The sequence below is a fragment of the Nicotiana tomentosiformis genome, chromosome 2, assembly GCF_000390325.3.
Source record: "Nicotiana tomentosiformis chromosome 2, ASM39032v3, whole genome shotgun sequence".
Taxonomy (NCBI): domain Eukaryota; kingdom Viridiplantae; phylum Streptophyta; class Magnoliopsida; order Solanales; family Solanaceae; genus Nicotiana; species Nicotiana tomentosiformis.
Genome location: NC_090813.1, coordinates 178,235,168 through 178,253,756, shown reverse-complemented (window position 1 = coordinate 178,253,756; position 18,589 = coordinate 178,235,168). Strand labels below are relative to the sequence as shown.

General features: G+C 41.5%; 1 protein-coding gene across 1 annotated transcript; it reads left to right on the top strand.

Annotated features, from left to right (window-relative positions):
* The first annotated feature begins 7,605 nt into the window (after positions 1-7,605).
* LOC138906168 (uncharacterized) lies at positions 7,606-18,291 on the top strand. The gene is made up of 6 exons (XM_070194693.1): positions 7,606-7,707; positions 7,792-8,258; positions 15,758-16,135; positions 16,289-16,472; positions 16,542-16,758; positions 18,047-18,291. Exons 1-6 carry the CDS (start codon positions 7,606-7,608, stop codon positions 18,289-18,291), a joined length of 1,593 nt encoding a protein of 530 aa, XP_070050794.1.
* Positions 18,292-18,589: the final 298 nt, after the last annotated feature.

Here is an 18,589-nt window from a genome sequence, read left to right as displayed (position 1 = left end):
TTTGCTATATGCATTTCATTATCTGTATTAAAAATTGTATAATATTTTAAAATTAGGACAATTAAAGAGCATGTATAAATATATGGACCAGTAAAATTAGTCGCTAAAAGTTTTTAGGCACAAATTTATCGATGTTTAGGGACTAAAAATCTCTTCCCCAAAAGCACTTTAAGGACCAGAATTTAACTGATCACAAAATATTTTAGGGACCAGAAATGTAACCTCGTCGTTATTAAGCTTTAGCGGCGGAGCCTATAGCGGCGGGCAGCGACTAGATATTTACGGTCATTAATGACATTTAAGGACCAGAACCAGACCTTTAGGGACCATTTTTCTCGTCCTTAAAAGCCATTTTTCTTGTAGTGCTGATCGAGGCCGCTACTATGTTCTGGGATGAAAAGAAGGTTGTTTTCCGTTTTGGTAACATAGAGATGACTTCCCTTCTTGAGGAAATAGGAGGTTTTGCCGGGCTACCCTAGCATAGCCCTGGTCTGCTGGTACCGGAAAATCGTACTTTTAGGGGATTTCTGAAAATGATGGGTCTTAGAAAGAATGACGAGTTAGTCTGCCTGAAAAAGTCCTACATACCTTTCGACTTCCTCTACGAGCATTATGGGCACAACACATCCTACCGTATCTATCATGATGAGTTTGCCATCACTTCCCTGGGCTGGACTCATCGTCGGATTTTTGTGTTCATCGTCTATTTTCTGGGTATGATAGTATTTCCAATTCAAGGAGACAGGATTCACACTCGTTTGGCTATGGTTACCAAGACCTTAATGGAAGGGATTGAGGGACAGACTTGAACTATTGTCCCAATGATCGTGGCAGAGATATACCGAGCTTTGAACCGTTGTAAGAAGGGATTCAGACATTTTGAGGGTTGTAATTTGTTACTGCAAATATGGTTATTGGAGCATCTTCAAAGAGGACAGTACCGTCAGGAATTTCTGCGGCGACCATGGAATGACCACATAATCTTTCACCATCTAAAAAGAATGACTTTCACCCCAGACAGGTTTGCACAACCGGAAAACGCCATGGATTGGGTATACTTCTTTAGCAATTTGACTGATGACAAGGTCCATTAGATGTTCAAGTGGTTCCCTACTAATGAGTTCATCATCAGGTCCAGGGATGTTCCTCACTTAGTGATGATCGAGTTGAGGGGTATCTATCCTTATGCTTCTATCAGGGTCATGAGACAGGCTGGGAGAAAACAAGTCATATCGCGAGTTTCTAAGATGGTTCACTGCAAAGCAGACTTTCAGGGTGGTGCCATTCCATTTAAGTGTGAGGCCCAACACATGTGGCATCTGAAGATTATTGTGGAAAAGGATACCATCGAACCAGATCGGTACCACGCCGGTCATGTGTATTTCTACCTATCATGGTTGGGTGATGACATACCAGGAGAAGTCGAGTCAGGGATCGATCGAGGAAACAGGGTCATAGACGATGCTACTGAATCACAAGTAAAATATAAGAGGTTGCGCAAGAGAATCCTTGAGTCTGAAGCCAGACATTTGGAACAACACAAAATAGACCTGGAATCAATCAATGAATAGAGGGAGGTTGCTACAACATCAACAGAAAGGTTGGAGTACTTAGAGCAGGGTCTGATGGAACTTGAAGGGAAGATGAGGAAAAGGATCGTGGATTGTCAGAATGTAGAGGGCAACTAAGGAGGACACCTAGCAAGGGCGTATCTGCTACTGGACATGCGCGACCTTGGGAATCTGATCGATGGGGCCAAGAAGGCCAAGCTTGGAGAGGGTCCCTCCGGGACAAAATAAAATAGAATTGTTGTTTATTTTATTTTCTAGAGTCGTTTTAGAAAGTGATTGTTATAAGGAAAATGCCACTAGCAACTCTTTTAATTATTGTCATTTTAGAGGTTTGATCTATTTATTACATTAATGAAATGAGGCAGTTATCGGCATCAAGTTTCTCCAAATCTATGTGTCGCTAGGCCTACCTCAGGCACAATAAGGTCCCTAAAATTAGGACGCAAATTTATAATTCCGCAATACATGTTTAAATACTGCAAATATCCTTCCAAAATCCCCTACTGACTTGTTTACCTTTTTACTTTTCTTTGTTTTGATTATTCCCATCCCCTAAGGTTGGTTCTTGCATACTGGCATCATCAGCGTATCATACCAGATCTAGAGGCCCTCCACCTCCTCCTCCTCCAAGTGATCCTAAAAGTAAGGGAAAGGCTAAGATGGACAACATGAGTGGTATCAGGAAATATAACGCTGCGCATGTAGAAAATGTTGAAACTTCAAATGGTCGGAGTACTCTGGCACAGAATGATTTGGTTCTATAGTTGGAGCAGAAAATACTGGAATTGCAAGGGGAACTAGAGCAGGTCCGCAACTTGGCAAACCTCTCCCTCACTTTAAACGTCCCAGATATTAACCAACAGAATGACCAAAACCCAGCATCTCCTCAAAACACACCAAACCAACATCCACAAAACCCTCCCGCACCTCATCAATACGCCATACCTCCTCAAAATCCTAACCCTCCACCAGTGCCAACTCCTCCTCAACACCAACATCTTCCGACTCAGTATCCACAAACTACTACCTACCATACTACTCAAAATACACCGCAACCTACCCCCGATATGCAGAACTCAACCAATGATCATCACTACACCCAAACCCCCAGTATCTACCAAAGTAACCCCATATATGTAGAAACCCTACCTCACCCCACTCAACAAACTCTATACACACCGGAATCCACCGAGAAGGACCTGTTCATCAAGGATATGGAAGAGGAACTTAAGAAGCTCACAAGCCGAGTCCAGGGTGTCGAAAGGGGTAAAGTCATTGAGGGTTTGAATTATGAAGATCTGTGTATTCAGCCAGATGTAGAACTGCCGGAGGGTTACAAACCTCCTAAGTTAGAGATGTTTCATGGAACAGGTGACCCAAAGGTGCGTCTAAGGACATACTGTGACAAGCTCGTAGGAGTTTGAAAGGATGAGAGGATTCCCATGAAGCTGTTGATGAGAAGTCTCACTGGGGACGCCCTATCTTGGTACATCAGTCAAAATCCCAAAAAGTGGGTTAGTTGGGTAAGCATGGCATCAGAATTCATGGATCGATTCAGGTTTAATACGGAGAATGCACCAGACGTATTCTACATACAGAATCTCAAGAAGAAGCCAACGGAGACTTTCTGCGAGTATGCTACTCGATGGAGATCAGAAGCCGCGAAAGTAAGGCCGACATTTGAGGAAGAGCAGATGAACAAGTTCTTCGTCCGGGCCCAGGATCTACAATACTATGAAAGGTTGATGGTTTTGGAGAACCACAAATTCTCCGACATCATAAAGCTAGGGGAAATAATTGAAGAAGGGATCAAGAGCGGAATGGTAAATAATTTTAAGGCATTATAGGCTACAAACAAAGCATTGTAGTCAGGGGGTATATCCAAGATGAAAGAAGTAAGGGCCGTGATGGTAGCCCAATGTCCAAAATCTCCTCTTACATACCAAACACCTCCACCCACATATCAGCCTTCACCTCCTAGATATCCACAACCCGCCACTACCTACCACACTTATAATACCCAGCCAACTTATTATCACTCACCGCCAGCCTGCCAAAACTATCAGAAACCCAGACCAAATTTCGACCACAGGCCACCCAGACAATACACCCCTATTGCTGAACCCATCGATCACTTATACGAGAGACTGAAAGCTTTTGGATATGTCACCCTTATTCCCACTGTTGCCATGGAAAACTCTCTCAATGGGTCAATCCAAACAAAACATGTGCCTACCACTCCGGCAAGAAAGGTCATACCATTGATGAATGTCGCACCCTAAAAGACAAGATCCAGACACTAATCGATACCAAGGTTATACAAGAAAAGGAGGCTGAACCTAATGTCCACAACAATCCCCTCCTGGATCATAGGGGCGAGGGAGTAAATGTGATAGAGACTGATGAAGAATGGGACCCAGAAGAGTCGATTGGGCTTATTCGAGAAGGGGATGACCCAAAAATACCTGCGGTCAGCTTACTCCTATTGTGGTGCAGATACAACCACCAGTTGAAGTTGAAGTAGCCGCACCAACCCATTTCGAGGTGGAAACAACACCTGCAGCTGCACCTGCTCCATTCGAAGTAGAAATAACCACAACCTTCACTGTGACGGTAGCATCCACACTGCCCTTTAAATCCAATGTCGTACCCTGGGACTATGTTGCAGAAGCCAGGAGGAAAGGAAAAGCAAAAATGGAAGAATCTGGTGCAGCACAAGGGATGACCAGGACTGGTAGAATTTATACACCTGAGAATTTAGGAGGAACAAGTAGAGAAGCTGCTTCCAAGCAACCCATCATCGAAACTAGCCCGGATGATCTTTAGAGAAAGGTGCAAAGGAGAGAATATTCTGTGTTAGACCATCTGAACAAAACTCATACTCAGATATCCATCCTATCATTACTGCAGAATTTTGAGGCACATAGGAATGCCTTGATGAAGATATTGAATGAAGCTTACGTACCTAAAAATATCACAAGTGGGGAGATGGCTAACATGGTAGGGCAAGTACTGGAGAGCCACAAGATCACCTTTTATGAAGACGAACTGCCACCAGAGGGATTAAGCCATAACAGGGCGCTGCACATCACGGTACAATGCGAGGATAAATTCATTGCCAGGGTTTTGATAGATGGAGGGTCCAGTCTTAACATCTATCCGTTGACTACTCTGAAAAGGTTGGGTAAAGGTTTGCATGAAATACGAGCAGGGACTATGAATGTGAAGGCGCTCGATGGGTCTCAAAGGGCCACAATTGGGGAAACCAATCTATGCTTGCAGATGGACCCGACTTGGTTTGATGTTGAATTTCAAGTGCTAGACATATCCGCCTCATACAATCTGCTATTGGGAAGACCTTGGATACATGCCATCGGAGCCGTGGCTTCTACTTTGCACCAGGCTGTAAAGTTTGAATGGAATCATAAGGAGGTGATCATTCATGGAGATGGGAGTAATCCCATTTATACCAACCAAACTGTTCCGGTCGTGGAAAATAAAAGGAAGTTAGGTGGGGAGATTTATCATCGCATCGAGCGCGTCAATGCAATTGAGAAAGACAAGTGGTGGAGCAGCAAAATAGAAAGCGTACTAGCGTGGGCAAGGTATGAACCCGGTAAAGGGCTCGGAAGAACCTTCAAGGTATTACCAAACCGATACAGCTAAAACGTCATGGCACGACCTTTGGACTTGGATATCAGTACATCTGGTAGGAGTATGACGATTGGTCACCACCATGGCGTGGTCCTTATTACACTCTTGAGCAGCCGGTACCACATTTGAGCCAATCCTTTCATCAGGCCGACATGATGTGGGGATCTGAAGAAGATGAAGTTTTAGCTGGCTTAAGGAATCTGTTCTTAGAAAATGAAGACATGGATTGCAGTGTGATAGTTGAGGAGGAGGAAGAAGGCCTCATCATCCAGACAGTGCAGAAGGGAGCTGTTATCAGGAATTGGACTGCCACACCATCCAGGGCCCGACGAGTCCCGGGGTAGCATGGCTGCTATTGTCATTCATTTTGAAAATAATTCCTTTTGAGCATTTTTGTTTAAAACATTTTTTCTTTCCTTTTAGTATTTTGCTTTAGAAAACATTGTTTGAAGTCATTAAAATTTTCTTTGTTTGACGTTTCAATACTTATCAACGGCTTGATGTTTTATTATTATTATCTTTCATATCTTCTCTCGACAACATTACTATTTCTTACCTTTATGAACCAACGATTGTGACATGTAATAAGACAATGCAATATAATGATAGTGACTCGAAAGAGATAGAAGAAGAAGATGTGATACCTGAGTAAATTGTCAGAGAGGTCGAGAATTTTGAGAACAAGCCCAAGTCCAATCTGGACGAAACTGAGATAATCAACTTGGGAGATTCCGAAATAGTCAAAGAAACTCGCATAAGCATTCACTTGTCACCATCAGAGAAGGAAGAATACACTTATTTCCTGAAAGAGTATGAAGACATTTTCGCATGGTCGTATGACGATATGACCGGATTGAGCACATCGATAGTATCTCATAAGCTGCCTACCAATCCGATGTGTCCACCAGTAAAGCAGAAGCTCAGGAAGTTCAAGCCAGACATGAGTCTAAAAATCAAGGAAGAAATCACCAAGCAAATCAAAGCTAAGGTCCTCAGGGTGGTTGAGTATCCAACTTGGTTGGCCAACATCGTGCTGGTTCTAAAGAAAGACGGGAAGGTCAGGGTGTGTGTCGACTATCAGAATTTAAAAAGAGCAAGTCCCAAAGATGATTTCCCACTACCAAATATACATATACTAATCGACAATTGTGCCAAGCATGAACTCCAATCCTTTGTTGATTGCTTCGTGGGTTATCATCATATTTGGATGGATGAAAAAGACGCGGAGAAAACAGCTTTCATCATGCCGTGGGGAGTGTACTATTACAAAATGATGTCGTTTGGTTTAAAAAATGCTGGGTCCACCTACATGAGGGCCATAACGACCATTTTCCATGACATGATACACAAGGAGATAGAAGTATATGTAGATGACGTCATCATCAAATCCAAGAGGGTCACAGATCACATAGCAGATCTGAGAAAGTTCTTTGACTGGCTGCGGAAGTACAATCTGAAATTGAACCCCTCAAAATGTGCCTTCGGAGTTCCTGTCGGAATATTATTAAGGTTCATTGTCAGCCACCGAGGAATTGAGTTAGACTAGTCCAAGGTCAAAGCTATCCAGGATTTAACACCACCAAAGAACAAGAAGGACGTGATGAGTTTCTTGGGACGTCTCAACTACATCAGCCGCTTCATAGCACAATCAACTGTAATATGTGAACCAATTTTCAAAATGCTGAAGAAGGATGCCGCCACTAGCTGGACTGAAGACTGTCAGAAGGCTTTTGACAAAATCAAGGAATACCTGTCCACACCACCAGTCCTAGTCCAGCCAGAACCTGGTAGACCACTACTACTCTATCTTTCCGTACTAGATGGGGCTTTCGGTTGTGTCTTGGGACAACATGACGAGACAGAGAGAAAAGAGCAGGCCATATATTACCTGAGTAAGAAGTTCACACCCTATGAAGCACGGTATTCTTTGCTAGAATGCATTTGCTGTGCTATGACATGGATAGCCTAGAAATTGAGGCATTACTTTTGTTCTTATACCACATATCTCATATCGAGAATGGATCTACTGAAGTACATCTTTCATAAGCCTATGCCTACAGGAAAGCTGGCCAAATGGCAAATATTGTTGAGTGAGTTTGACATCATCTATGTAACTCAGAAGGCAGTCAAGGGACAGGCATTCGCAGATCATCTTGCAAAAAATCCTATAGGAGGAGAATACGAACCACTGAAAACGAATTTTCCTGATGAAGAAGTGTCTTTCGTAGGAGGAGATATTGCTGAATCTTACGACGGTTGGAGAATGTTTTTTGACGGAGCTGCAAATTTCTAAGGAGACGGTATCGGAGCAGTTTTGGTGTCAGAAACCGGTCAACATTATCCGGTGTCCGCAAAACTCATGTTTCCATGCACCAATAATATGTCGGAATATGAAGCCTGTATATTAGGTTTCAATTTGGCTGTCGACATGAATATCCAGGAATTGCTAGTGATTGGTGATTCAGACCTGCTGGTGCACCAGGTACAAGGATAATGGGCTACAAAGAACACCAAGATACTACCATATCTGCATCATGTACAAGAGATGATGAAGAGGTTCACGTAGATAGAATTCCGACATATCCCTAGAATCCAGAATGAATTCGCAGATGCACTGGCCACTTTGTCATCTATGATACAACACCCAGACAAGAACTTCATCGATCCCATTCCGGTAAGAATCCATAATCGGCCAGTTTACTGCGCTCATATTGAAGAAGAAACAGATGGGAATCCATGGTTCCATGATATCAGGGAATATTTGGCAAAAGGAGAATATCCAGAGCATGCAAACCACACTCAGAAATGCACACTTCAGAGGTTATCCAACCATTTCTTCCAGAGCGGAGGAATTATGTATAGAAGAACTCATGATCTGGGGCTATTACGGTGTGTTGACGCCAAAGAAGCCTCCAAACTGCTTGAAGAGATACATGCCGAAACCTACGGCCCACATATGAATGGTTTCGTCCTAGCCAAGAAGATACTCAGAGCCAGATACTTTTGGATGACTATGGAAACAGACTGCATCCGGTATGTTCAGAAATGTCATCAGTGCCAGATACACGCAGATATGATACAAGTACCTCCAAATGAACTTAATGCAACAAGCGCACCTTGGCCTTTTGCTGCCTGGGGAATGGATGTCATTGGACCGATCGAGCCCACCGCTTCAAACGGGCACATGTTCATTCTAGTTACCATCGACTAATTCACAAAGTGGGTTGAAGCTGCATCGTACAAAGCTGTAACCAAGAAAGTCATCGCAGATTTTGTTAGGGACCGTATTGTTTGTCGATTCGGGGTTCAAGAATCCATTATCAGTGACAATTCCGCCAATCTCAACAGTGATCTAATGAAAGCCATGTGTGAAACCTTCAAAATCAAGCATAAAAACTCCACAACATACCGACCCCAAATGAATGGAGTCGTTAAGGCCGCCAACAAGAACATTAAGAAAATACTAAGGAAGATGGTAGAGAATCACAAGCAATGGCACGAGAAGTTACAATTTGCCTGATTGGGATACCGCACCACAGTCTGCACGTCAACCGGGGCAACTCCTTATCTATTGGTCTACGGTACTGAAGCCGTCATCCCCGCCGAGGTAGAAATTCTTTCTTTGAGAATCATACAAGAAGCTGAACTCAGTGATGCAGAATAGATAAGGAGCCGCTATGAGCAATTAGCCCTCATAGATTGGAAAAGAATGAATGTAGTGTGTCATTGTCAGCTTTATCAGAAAAGAATGTCTAGAGCTTTCAACAAAAGGGTCAAACCTCGACAGTTCACACCGGGGCAGCTGGTGCTGAAACGGATCTTTCCACATCAAGATGAAGCCAAAGAAAAATTCTCACCCAAATGGCAAGGGCCTTATATGGTTCACAGGGTACTAACATGAGGAGCACTCATACTCGTAGAAATGGATGGAGAAATTTGGCCAAAGCCTATTAATTCAGATGCAGTCAAAAGATACTATGTCTAAACTTTTTGCATTTCTTCATATGATGTAATTGAACTACACTTGACCTGATTCCCGTTTAAGAGGGGATACGTAGATAACCTTGTGGGTTCAGTCACAATACAATAAAATTTCCATTTTCCCTATAATCGGAAACTGGGGCAGAATTTTGAGGAGGACCCTCAAAATTCCGAAGCAAGTTCAGCCAATGGCACTATATGCGGAACAACCAGAGATTTGTCTAGGTAACTGGGATAGAATTTTGAGGAGGACCCTCAAAATTCTATGGCAGGAAGGTCGCAATGTCTCTAACAATGTCGCAGTTATTGGTTCATCTAATCAATTTTTAAATTGCACATTACTATGTTTTCAATAACTATGCATGCATATTTTTTTTCGAAAACTTTATTCTTAGCCATATGCTACCCATGGTAACTCGGACAGGATTTCAATGCGGAACAGAGCAAAGCAAGCAGACAAAGGCACGAACCAACCTCCCCCGCAAAACTCACAATTTTTCTTTGAATGCAGGAACAAGAGATAGTCGCCAGTATGTGCGCACCTTAGAATAACTGTCTTCACAACAACAAGGCTACCGAATTCATCCACAGCTAATAAATACTCCGCTATCACTTATTATTTATTCGCTACATGAGACTAAGAAATGTCTCCATCCTGCATGAGGCAAAGCCATGCCTCCTCAACTGTATAAGGCTAAGCATTGCCTTCCATTTGCATGAGACTAAGCATTGTCTCAAATCTTGCATGAGGATAAGCCCTGCCTCCTCAACTGCATAAGGCTAAGCATTGCCTTCCCCTTGCATGAGACCAAGCACTGTCTCCATCTTGCATGAGGCTAAGCCCTACCTCCTCAACTGCATAAGGCTAAGCATTGCCTTCCATTTGCATGAGACTAAGCATTGTCTCCATCCTGCATGAGGCTAAGCCCTGCCTCCTCAACTGCATAAGGCCAAGCATTGCCTTCCATTGCATGAGACTAAGCACTATCTCAACCTTGCATGAGGCTAAGCCGTGCCTCCTTAATTGCATAAGTCTAAGCTCTACCTTCCCATTGCATCAGACAAAGCATTGTCTCAAATCTTTGCATGAGGCTAAGCCCTGCCTCCTTAATTGCACAAGGCTAAGCTCTGCCTTCCTATTGCATGAGACTAAGCATTGTCTCAAATCTTTGCATGATGCTAGGCCATGCCTCCTTAATTGCATAAGGCTAAGCTCTGCCTTCCCATTGCATGAGACTAAACATTGTCTCAAATCTTGCACGAGGCTTAGCCCTGCCTCTCAACTGCACAAGGCTAAGCTCTGCCTTCCCCCCCCAACGAGACTAAGCATTGTCTCTCTCCTTGCATGACCACAAATGTTGCTCTATTCCAAAAACCTTACATCATTCTCTTCTCTCGAGGCTGAGCTCTGCCTCCGACCTTACACAAGACTAAGCTCTGTCTTGTCTTATCTCAAGCATCATGTCTTTGCATCTTATGGGCTGATACATAGCCAAATTTTTCGAGGGCGTCATAGTCCGAAGGCATCATCTTCATAGCCGGAAGACGCCATGCCATGGCTTGAGGATCTCTTAATATTGCACATCATTATTCAAAGGCTTCATGGTTCAGAGGCACCATTTTCATAGCCCGAGAACATCATTTCATCGCATGCGAATCCCCTATCTCACAACTCATGGCCCGGGACGCCATGGTCTAAGGACATCATCCTCACCGTCCAAAGACGATCTCCATGGTTCAGAGGGAATTTGCATCATGTTTAAATTCTTGCAATAATCAATATATATATATATATATATATATATATATATATATATATATATATATATATATATATATGTGCATACATCGTGTTTTGAATTTGCAGGTGATCCAGGAAGTAACCGTTATCCTAACGGGAGCAATCTTCGCTCCAGTTTCCATTCAACGTCCATACCCTACAATTATTTCAAACGTAACCGATCATCGTCCGTTACCCATTCTCATCTGATACCTACTCAAGTATCTATAACCATTCTCAATCCGGATTTGTCCTATCTAGAATATTTTGTCCGTTCTTACAATAACTTAATCGGTTCGTTCCACCGTTGGATCCAGAACTATACGTGGCCTGATTCTTGTAAAACCAGGGATATGTAGGAAGATCAGAGACCAGAGTGCGGCCTACATTTTTTCAAATCACCCCATTTGGTCAAAATCAGTCATCATTTCTTTACCCGACAACTCTTTCATCCTTCCAGGGTAAAGAGGGGCAGCTGTTGATGCCCAATTTTTCCCTCATATTTTTCCAAATATATATATATATATATATATATATATATATATATATATATATATATATATATATATATATATATATATATATATATATATATATACACACACAAAATAGTGCATATGTATCATCATTCGATTTACAAGCATACACAAGTATTTTTCATAACCTTTCATGATTTTTAAAGACTTTAAATCAATTTATTTCTATATTTTATTATATAAATATCCAATAATTACCCACCAAATTATTTTTATGATGATTTAATCATCAAAACTTATCATTTATACCAATATGAGGTTTTAAATATTTTCATTGCATTTCGTATAATTACATTCACATTTTTAGGGCTAAATTGCACATTTTGCAATAATAGCCCATATTTACATATAATTACATTATTTATACAAAAAATAACTTTTTATATTTTTATAATGTTAAATAATTGTTTTTAATCATTTTTATGCATAAATGATATTTTTGTTATTTATTTATTACTTTTATAAATTATTTATTTGATTAAAATTGGATATTTAAAATCTAGCCCTAAATTCCTCCTAATTTCGGACCTGACTACCCAGACCTTGGCCCAATAACCCCAGCCCAATCCTAAATGGCCCAACCCAGTCCAAACCCAACCCGACCCCTTCTCAAATCCCAGCCGTTGATTAAAAATGATCAACGGCTCACAAACGACTCCCTCCTTTCCTTATATCACTCAACCCTAAACCCTAACTCCATTCCCTCCAAACCCGCCGCCTCTCTATTCTCTCCTCTCTAAAAACCCTAACACACCACCTCTCAAAAAACCACTCCGAATCTGCCTCAATCATGGATTTTTCCATGATTTTCTTACCTTTTGTGTATTATACCACCATCACCTACGATTCTATGTTACCTCTTAGTACTTGCCTAAACATGGCAAGTACTACACCTCAGATTTTGATCATTTCCTCTTTACTACTTGAATATGGACATGTATCTCGTCCATATACTTCACAACCATGGCTATATGGGTCCGATTAGCCGAGATTTCAGCCAATCTTCGACTTCTGCCAATTAGGGTTTGAATTCCCCTTTGTTTCTTACCGATTCTTACTTGATATTTTTCCTTTTATGTGTTTGACTACTCTTTTTCCTTATCTTTCCCTATTTTTTACTTTATTCTTTACCTTAAATATGACTCTGAACGATTTTTGTATTTTTGGTATTATTTGTGTGTTTCCCTGTTGATTTACCGATTCTCTAATTTATGCTCTAAAATCGCTTCTAATTGATTCCGAAATATTTTCTTTCTATCTTGTTTGCATTTGAATAATTTGTTTTCCATGTCTATGTGTTCGATTTCTACACTATATAAACCCTTCCCCCATTCCCTTTAGAGGACACTTTTTTTTTCACAGTAGCCTCACTAGATCTAAAGCTTTACTCTGATATTGCATTCTATACTCTGATTTTGGCCGGCTGAAAGCCAAGGCCATTTAGTTATGAGATCTTGCTATTCAGAATATTGTGGACTTCTGTTATTTTATGCATTTTTGCTTAACTGGTAAGTCACTTGACTTTTGCAATTTCATCCTTACGTGTCTCTGACTTGTATGTGTTCTTACTTCTGAATCCATGGTTCAATATGCTTCTGAGTTATGTTTAGGCATCGTTCTGTCAACTTTATATGCTTTTAGTCTCCTTAGCATTTAACTGCTCTTAATGCTACCAGTTCTGAAGTTATCTACTCCTAACCTGATTAATATGAACTTCTTAAGGTTTATTCAGTTAGTGAATTGACTCCTGAATGCTCATGAACATGTTTACTTACTTTGTCCTGAATCCCTGTAGTGGATGCATCACATTTGTGTTAGCATGTGTTAAGACCTTCATTGTTAGTCATAATCTGCCTCTCCGCTATTGTGTCACTCAACATGATCACTAGACCCCATACACCTCTGGTGTTTGCTTGTGATTTGGAACAATTGTCTCATCATGTTTGAATTGTTACTTTGCAATGTTAGGCTAAACATTTGTTATAATCGGATCATCTTTAGCTAATTAGACCAGTATGACACAGCTTGAATGCCTATATCTGCTATTTGACATGATTTTACCTTCCACTTCGTAGTAATAGTTTTTCATATGTGTCTTAATTTGTGATTGTAATCTCACCCCTGTGCTAACATAATGCCCTGCTATTTCTATGATTATTTGACCCATCACAATGCTGTCCTGTTTTCTTGGTAATAATACAAGGTTGTGTACTTAGCATAATTCAACCATGTTTCAACCTGTTTTGCACCTGTGTACAACAATCTTTGTCAATCCTGCAAACATTTTCTTTTATCAACTTCTTTTCAGCATATGACTGCTTCTGCGCTAAGTGTGGGACCTATTTCTCAATTTACATTCAGCTTGCTTTTTTAAAGTTCTGTGATTTATTTAACTGTTTTCTTTGTTTGCTCAATTTGGTCGTGTCTGTTTAAATCCCCCAATTCATGTTTCTCAACTTTGGTCCCTTCTTTCACTTGTCACCTAAGCTCTTTGAATCCCATTCTTAGCCGGCTGAAAGCCAGGGTTACATAGGTTCTATCCTTTGACCTCCCTAGTGTGAGCACTGCTCAGGGTTCATTTGAGACCCTCACACTAGGACTTGGTCCCTAGTCTCTCCTCTGAATTATCTCTGTTAACCTCGCTAGTGTGAGCACTGCCCTGGGTTCTTGAAGCCCTTGGGAACTCTGGCACACTAGGGTCTTGGTTCGATATGCTCAACTCTGTTTTATGTCCACTGGGTGAATCACTTAATTCCTGGCTGCCTTATGTCCATGAAGATGTAATTTTGGGCTGTTATGAGCCATGAGAATGAAGACTTGGCTTGGCTAGGTATATCTTTGGGCCTGCTGTAGGCTCCCTGTAGTTATTCTACTTTGTAATTTATTCCATTCATTCTGATCTGTAATAATTCTTGTAATAACATTTTGGGGTATTAATGAAATTAGGAAAGGGGTTTTATCTTACACTTGTATTGAAATGGGTAGAAATCCTGCTTATAGGTTCATTACTTTGCTCAAATATGCATTACAAATCCTGCCTATAGGTTCTTTATTTGGTTCAAATGTGTTATGCTTTTACCTGTTAGAAACCATGCTTATAGGATATTGAATGATTAATATCTCAATGTGTGCATAGGATTCTGTTTACCTACGATCTAATCTACATATTAGATGCCATGCCTATAGGATCTAAAATCAGTTTTTAATTATAGAAATCATGCCTATATGATATAAAATTAGTTTTAATTCTAGAAATCATGCCTATAGAGTCTGAATTCGCTTTAATTATCGCCCTGCTCGTTTCTTTAAGAGTTTTCAACATTGTGCTAATTACCATTCTAGAAACCATGCCTATAGGACTCAATTAAGCAATTCTGAACATATTCATGTGATTACCATTGTTAGTTACTGCGTGAATCACCTAGATAGCATGTTTATAGGTTTCAACCACTTATACTTATAAGCAGTAGACAACTGCGCAATCACTTAGAAATTACTTTGCATAACTTCTGCATGATTAAAGTGCAGAATCATATAGTAATCATGTTTATAGGGCCTAACCACTTCAATTGTTGAAACTGTCAAAACGCCTAATTCGTTTGCGTGCATTTGCTGCCTAAGTGTGGAGGCTAACCTGAGCCCTTATTTTCTTTTACATGAAAGTCCAATTTGTTTTGTATGTCGCCTAGTTTTTATCATTTTTGAACAACCTAAGTTAAGTCTAGAACCATCCGAAAATAGAGGTCCAAATGCCTCCTGGGCCATAGGCAAGGGACGGGTAGTGCACGTATAGGGTACGATTTAGAATTGATTAGAGCTCTTTAGGTAAATAACTTAAAGATAGTAATCGGGTAGCAGGAGATGATAGTCTGTGCCTGCTGAATAATATGAGTAACACCCTCGTCTTGGGGGAGTTACGAAGTATTATTTATGTTGCACGAGGTGATCCTTTAGGCTAAAAATCTTAGGACTCCCCACTCCTATTAAAATAATTCTTTCTTTATGTTTCTATTCTCTTAGACTAATTCACATGATTTAAGTTCGGCCGGGACTCACCGTTGTGGACCTCGAGGAGTGCCTAACACCTTCTCCTCGAGGTAATTTGAGTCCTTACCCGATCTTTGGTGACGCAAATTAGTAAACCTGAGTCATTTGCAGCTAAGTGCCCTAACGCACCTTAATCTGTTAGGTGGCGACTCTCTGTTTTAATAACGCTTCCTCCCTTTTTTTAAAAGAGTTGTCAATGTCGAAACCCGATTTCATGAGAAAGAGGGGCGCGACAACATCAACCTGTTACCAGTGGTCCTAGCAACCTTCTGTGGCAATCTTCAAGCTACTTTGGTGCCGATGGTGTTAGCTAAGATGCTGAGAGCTTTGTCCGCATATGAACGGGGGTATGATTTCTTTATAGGTTGTAACTTGCTGCTTCATATCTGGGCTACTAAAGATTTCTTACAGCGAGAGGCCACCATCGATTACTTTGTGGGCGTCAGCAATATGATCTACAACCACAATGAAAGATTGAAATACTGGATCTCCCCACATGGGCAACAAGAATGGAGGGAAATGCTGACCAATCTGATAGAAGAATGGATCAACTGGAAACTCTCTTGGTTAGGTGGAAGGGCAATCTTGAGGACTCCTCATAAATAATTTATTGAATAGATTGGACGTGAAGGCATTCAACCATACTCACCCATGCGAGTCCTCTGATAGTTCAGGATGATCCAAGATGTGCCCTTGTGGATAAGGACAATACTATACAGGGATGAGTATAATGGACAGATCCTAATTCCCAGGATAAGAAGGCTGCAAGAAGAGTGGGATGACCTGATAACAATGCTTATGGGTCAAAAATCGTTGTGTACGCCTGAGTATTACGTCTGGATTAGCGAAGAAGAAGAACTGGCCCGGTCCAGCAGAGAGGGTAGAGCCTGGTTAGAGGATGCGGTGGGTGGTTTGTAGATTTATCATGAGATCTTGCCACATTATCTTATGACCATGTCAATACATCGTCAGGTGGTCCCAGGATCCATTGACCACATGTTGCCACTTGTTGAAGACGATAATCAGGTAGTGAAGTGCATCCAGATAGAATCAAGCACAAAGCCAGAAGAAGATCCAGGGGAGGAGTCTAAATTCAATGATGATGATGATGAGTTTGAGGAAGACCCGGGGGAGGAACCAGAAGGGGAGCCAGAAGAAGAGAAGGATATGGGAAACGACTCAGGGGATGGTTATTAGAATTGGTTGATTTCCCCTTTTTCCCGCTTTGTACCTTTATTCCTTAGTTTCTCACTTTTACTTTTCAAAAGTGCAAGTTGCCCAGGCCCATGTAGTTCTATGAAACAGTGATGTAACCCTTGTTCCTGCTTGTATCAGTCCAAATTATCAATGAACAGAAATTCCTTTTGTTAAATATTTGTGAATTAGGCCTACCTCCAGCAATGAGAGGTCCCCGCAAATTCTAGGAACGCGCTAGTTGTAATGCACAAATTATCTGCTCTGTGTGATTTCTTGCTCGTATAAATGAAGAAACTGACTCTTGTTCCTTTTTTTTTCTTTCTTCTTAATTTTCTTTGCTTTATTATTACCCTTAAAAAGAAAGGAAGTTGGTTTGTGTCGACCAAAACTGGCGGAGCCACCATACAATCTGAGGTGAAGGGAAAAGATATTAGCCACAGAAGACCCAACTGAACATGCTTTGGTCATAGCCGACAACCCAAGGTGATCGGGGGAAAAAGACAATACTAGGAATGATGAACACGTGGACATGATGGCCCAAGAAATGGAATCCTTAAGGGAGGAGGTACAACATATCAGAGAAGTGGCGCACCTGGCCGTGACAACACTTTCTCAACCACCTAGACTTCCTTCTGTGGATTCACTTCCGGACCACTTTCCTTCCACATCACGCCAAAATAACCACACCCCAACTTGAACTCCCACTACTCAAGTCATACCTCTAGTAACCCACACTAACCAACCAAATCCCTCTATCCACACTCCTTACGTACCACAATATACTCAGACATCACAGAACCCGCCTATTACCACTAATGCAACTACCCCTCCTCGTTACGGAGTCACATTCACCACTAACCAGCACATACTTGTGGCACATGCTGCCACACATGAGCGGGGATGTACCGCTCAGATGCCCGGGGAAGTGAAAGTTTGGACTATGAGGATCTGTGTATTCATCCAGATGTGGATATGCTAGCAGGGTACAAACTCCCAAAGTTTGATATCTTCGATAGGACGGGGACCCTCACGCGCATTTGAGGGCATATTGTGACAAGTTAGTCAGAGTGGGGAGGAACGAGAAGCTAAGTATGAAGTTATTTATAAGAAGTTTGATCGGACAAACACTCACCTAGTATACTCGATAGGATCCGCAAAATTGGAGAACTTGGCAAGATATACCGGAGGACTTCATGAATCATTTTCGGTGCAACACTGAGATCACTCCTAATCAGTTCGCACTAGTGACCTGTAGAAAAAACCATCCGAGTCATTCACAGAATATGCACGACGGTGGAGGTCGGAGGCTGCTAGGGCACAACCTCCGCTGGATGACAATGAACTGACCAAGTATTTCATCAGAGCCCATGAGGGAATATACTTTGAAAAGATGATGAGAATGATGGGACAGAAGTTCCCTGAGTTGGTCAAGATGGGAGATTTCTTAGAAGAGGGCATAAAATCTGGTAAAGTACAATCCATGGTAGCATTGCAAGCGGCCAGCAAGGCCATCCAGTCAGGGTGAATCGGTAGCTGAAAGAAGAAGAAAGATGAGGTCTCAGCAGTCGTCCCTTACTACGAACCCAACCCACATCATGGGAGCACCTCTTATTCCCAAAACAACCACTCACCCCACCCACTTATGCTCCAGTCTATAATACCCAGCCATATTACCACCCTCAACCATAATACAACCCTTCTAGAGCCAACAAAAACCAAAACCCACAACGACCATATGCTCCTGTCTAAACCACTACTTACCAGAACAGACCTGCCTATGCACCACACCCTCGTCCCAACATTGAAGAGAAGGGTCCTAAAAC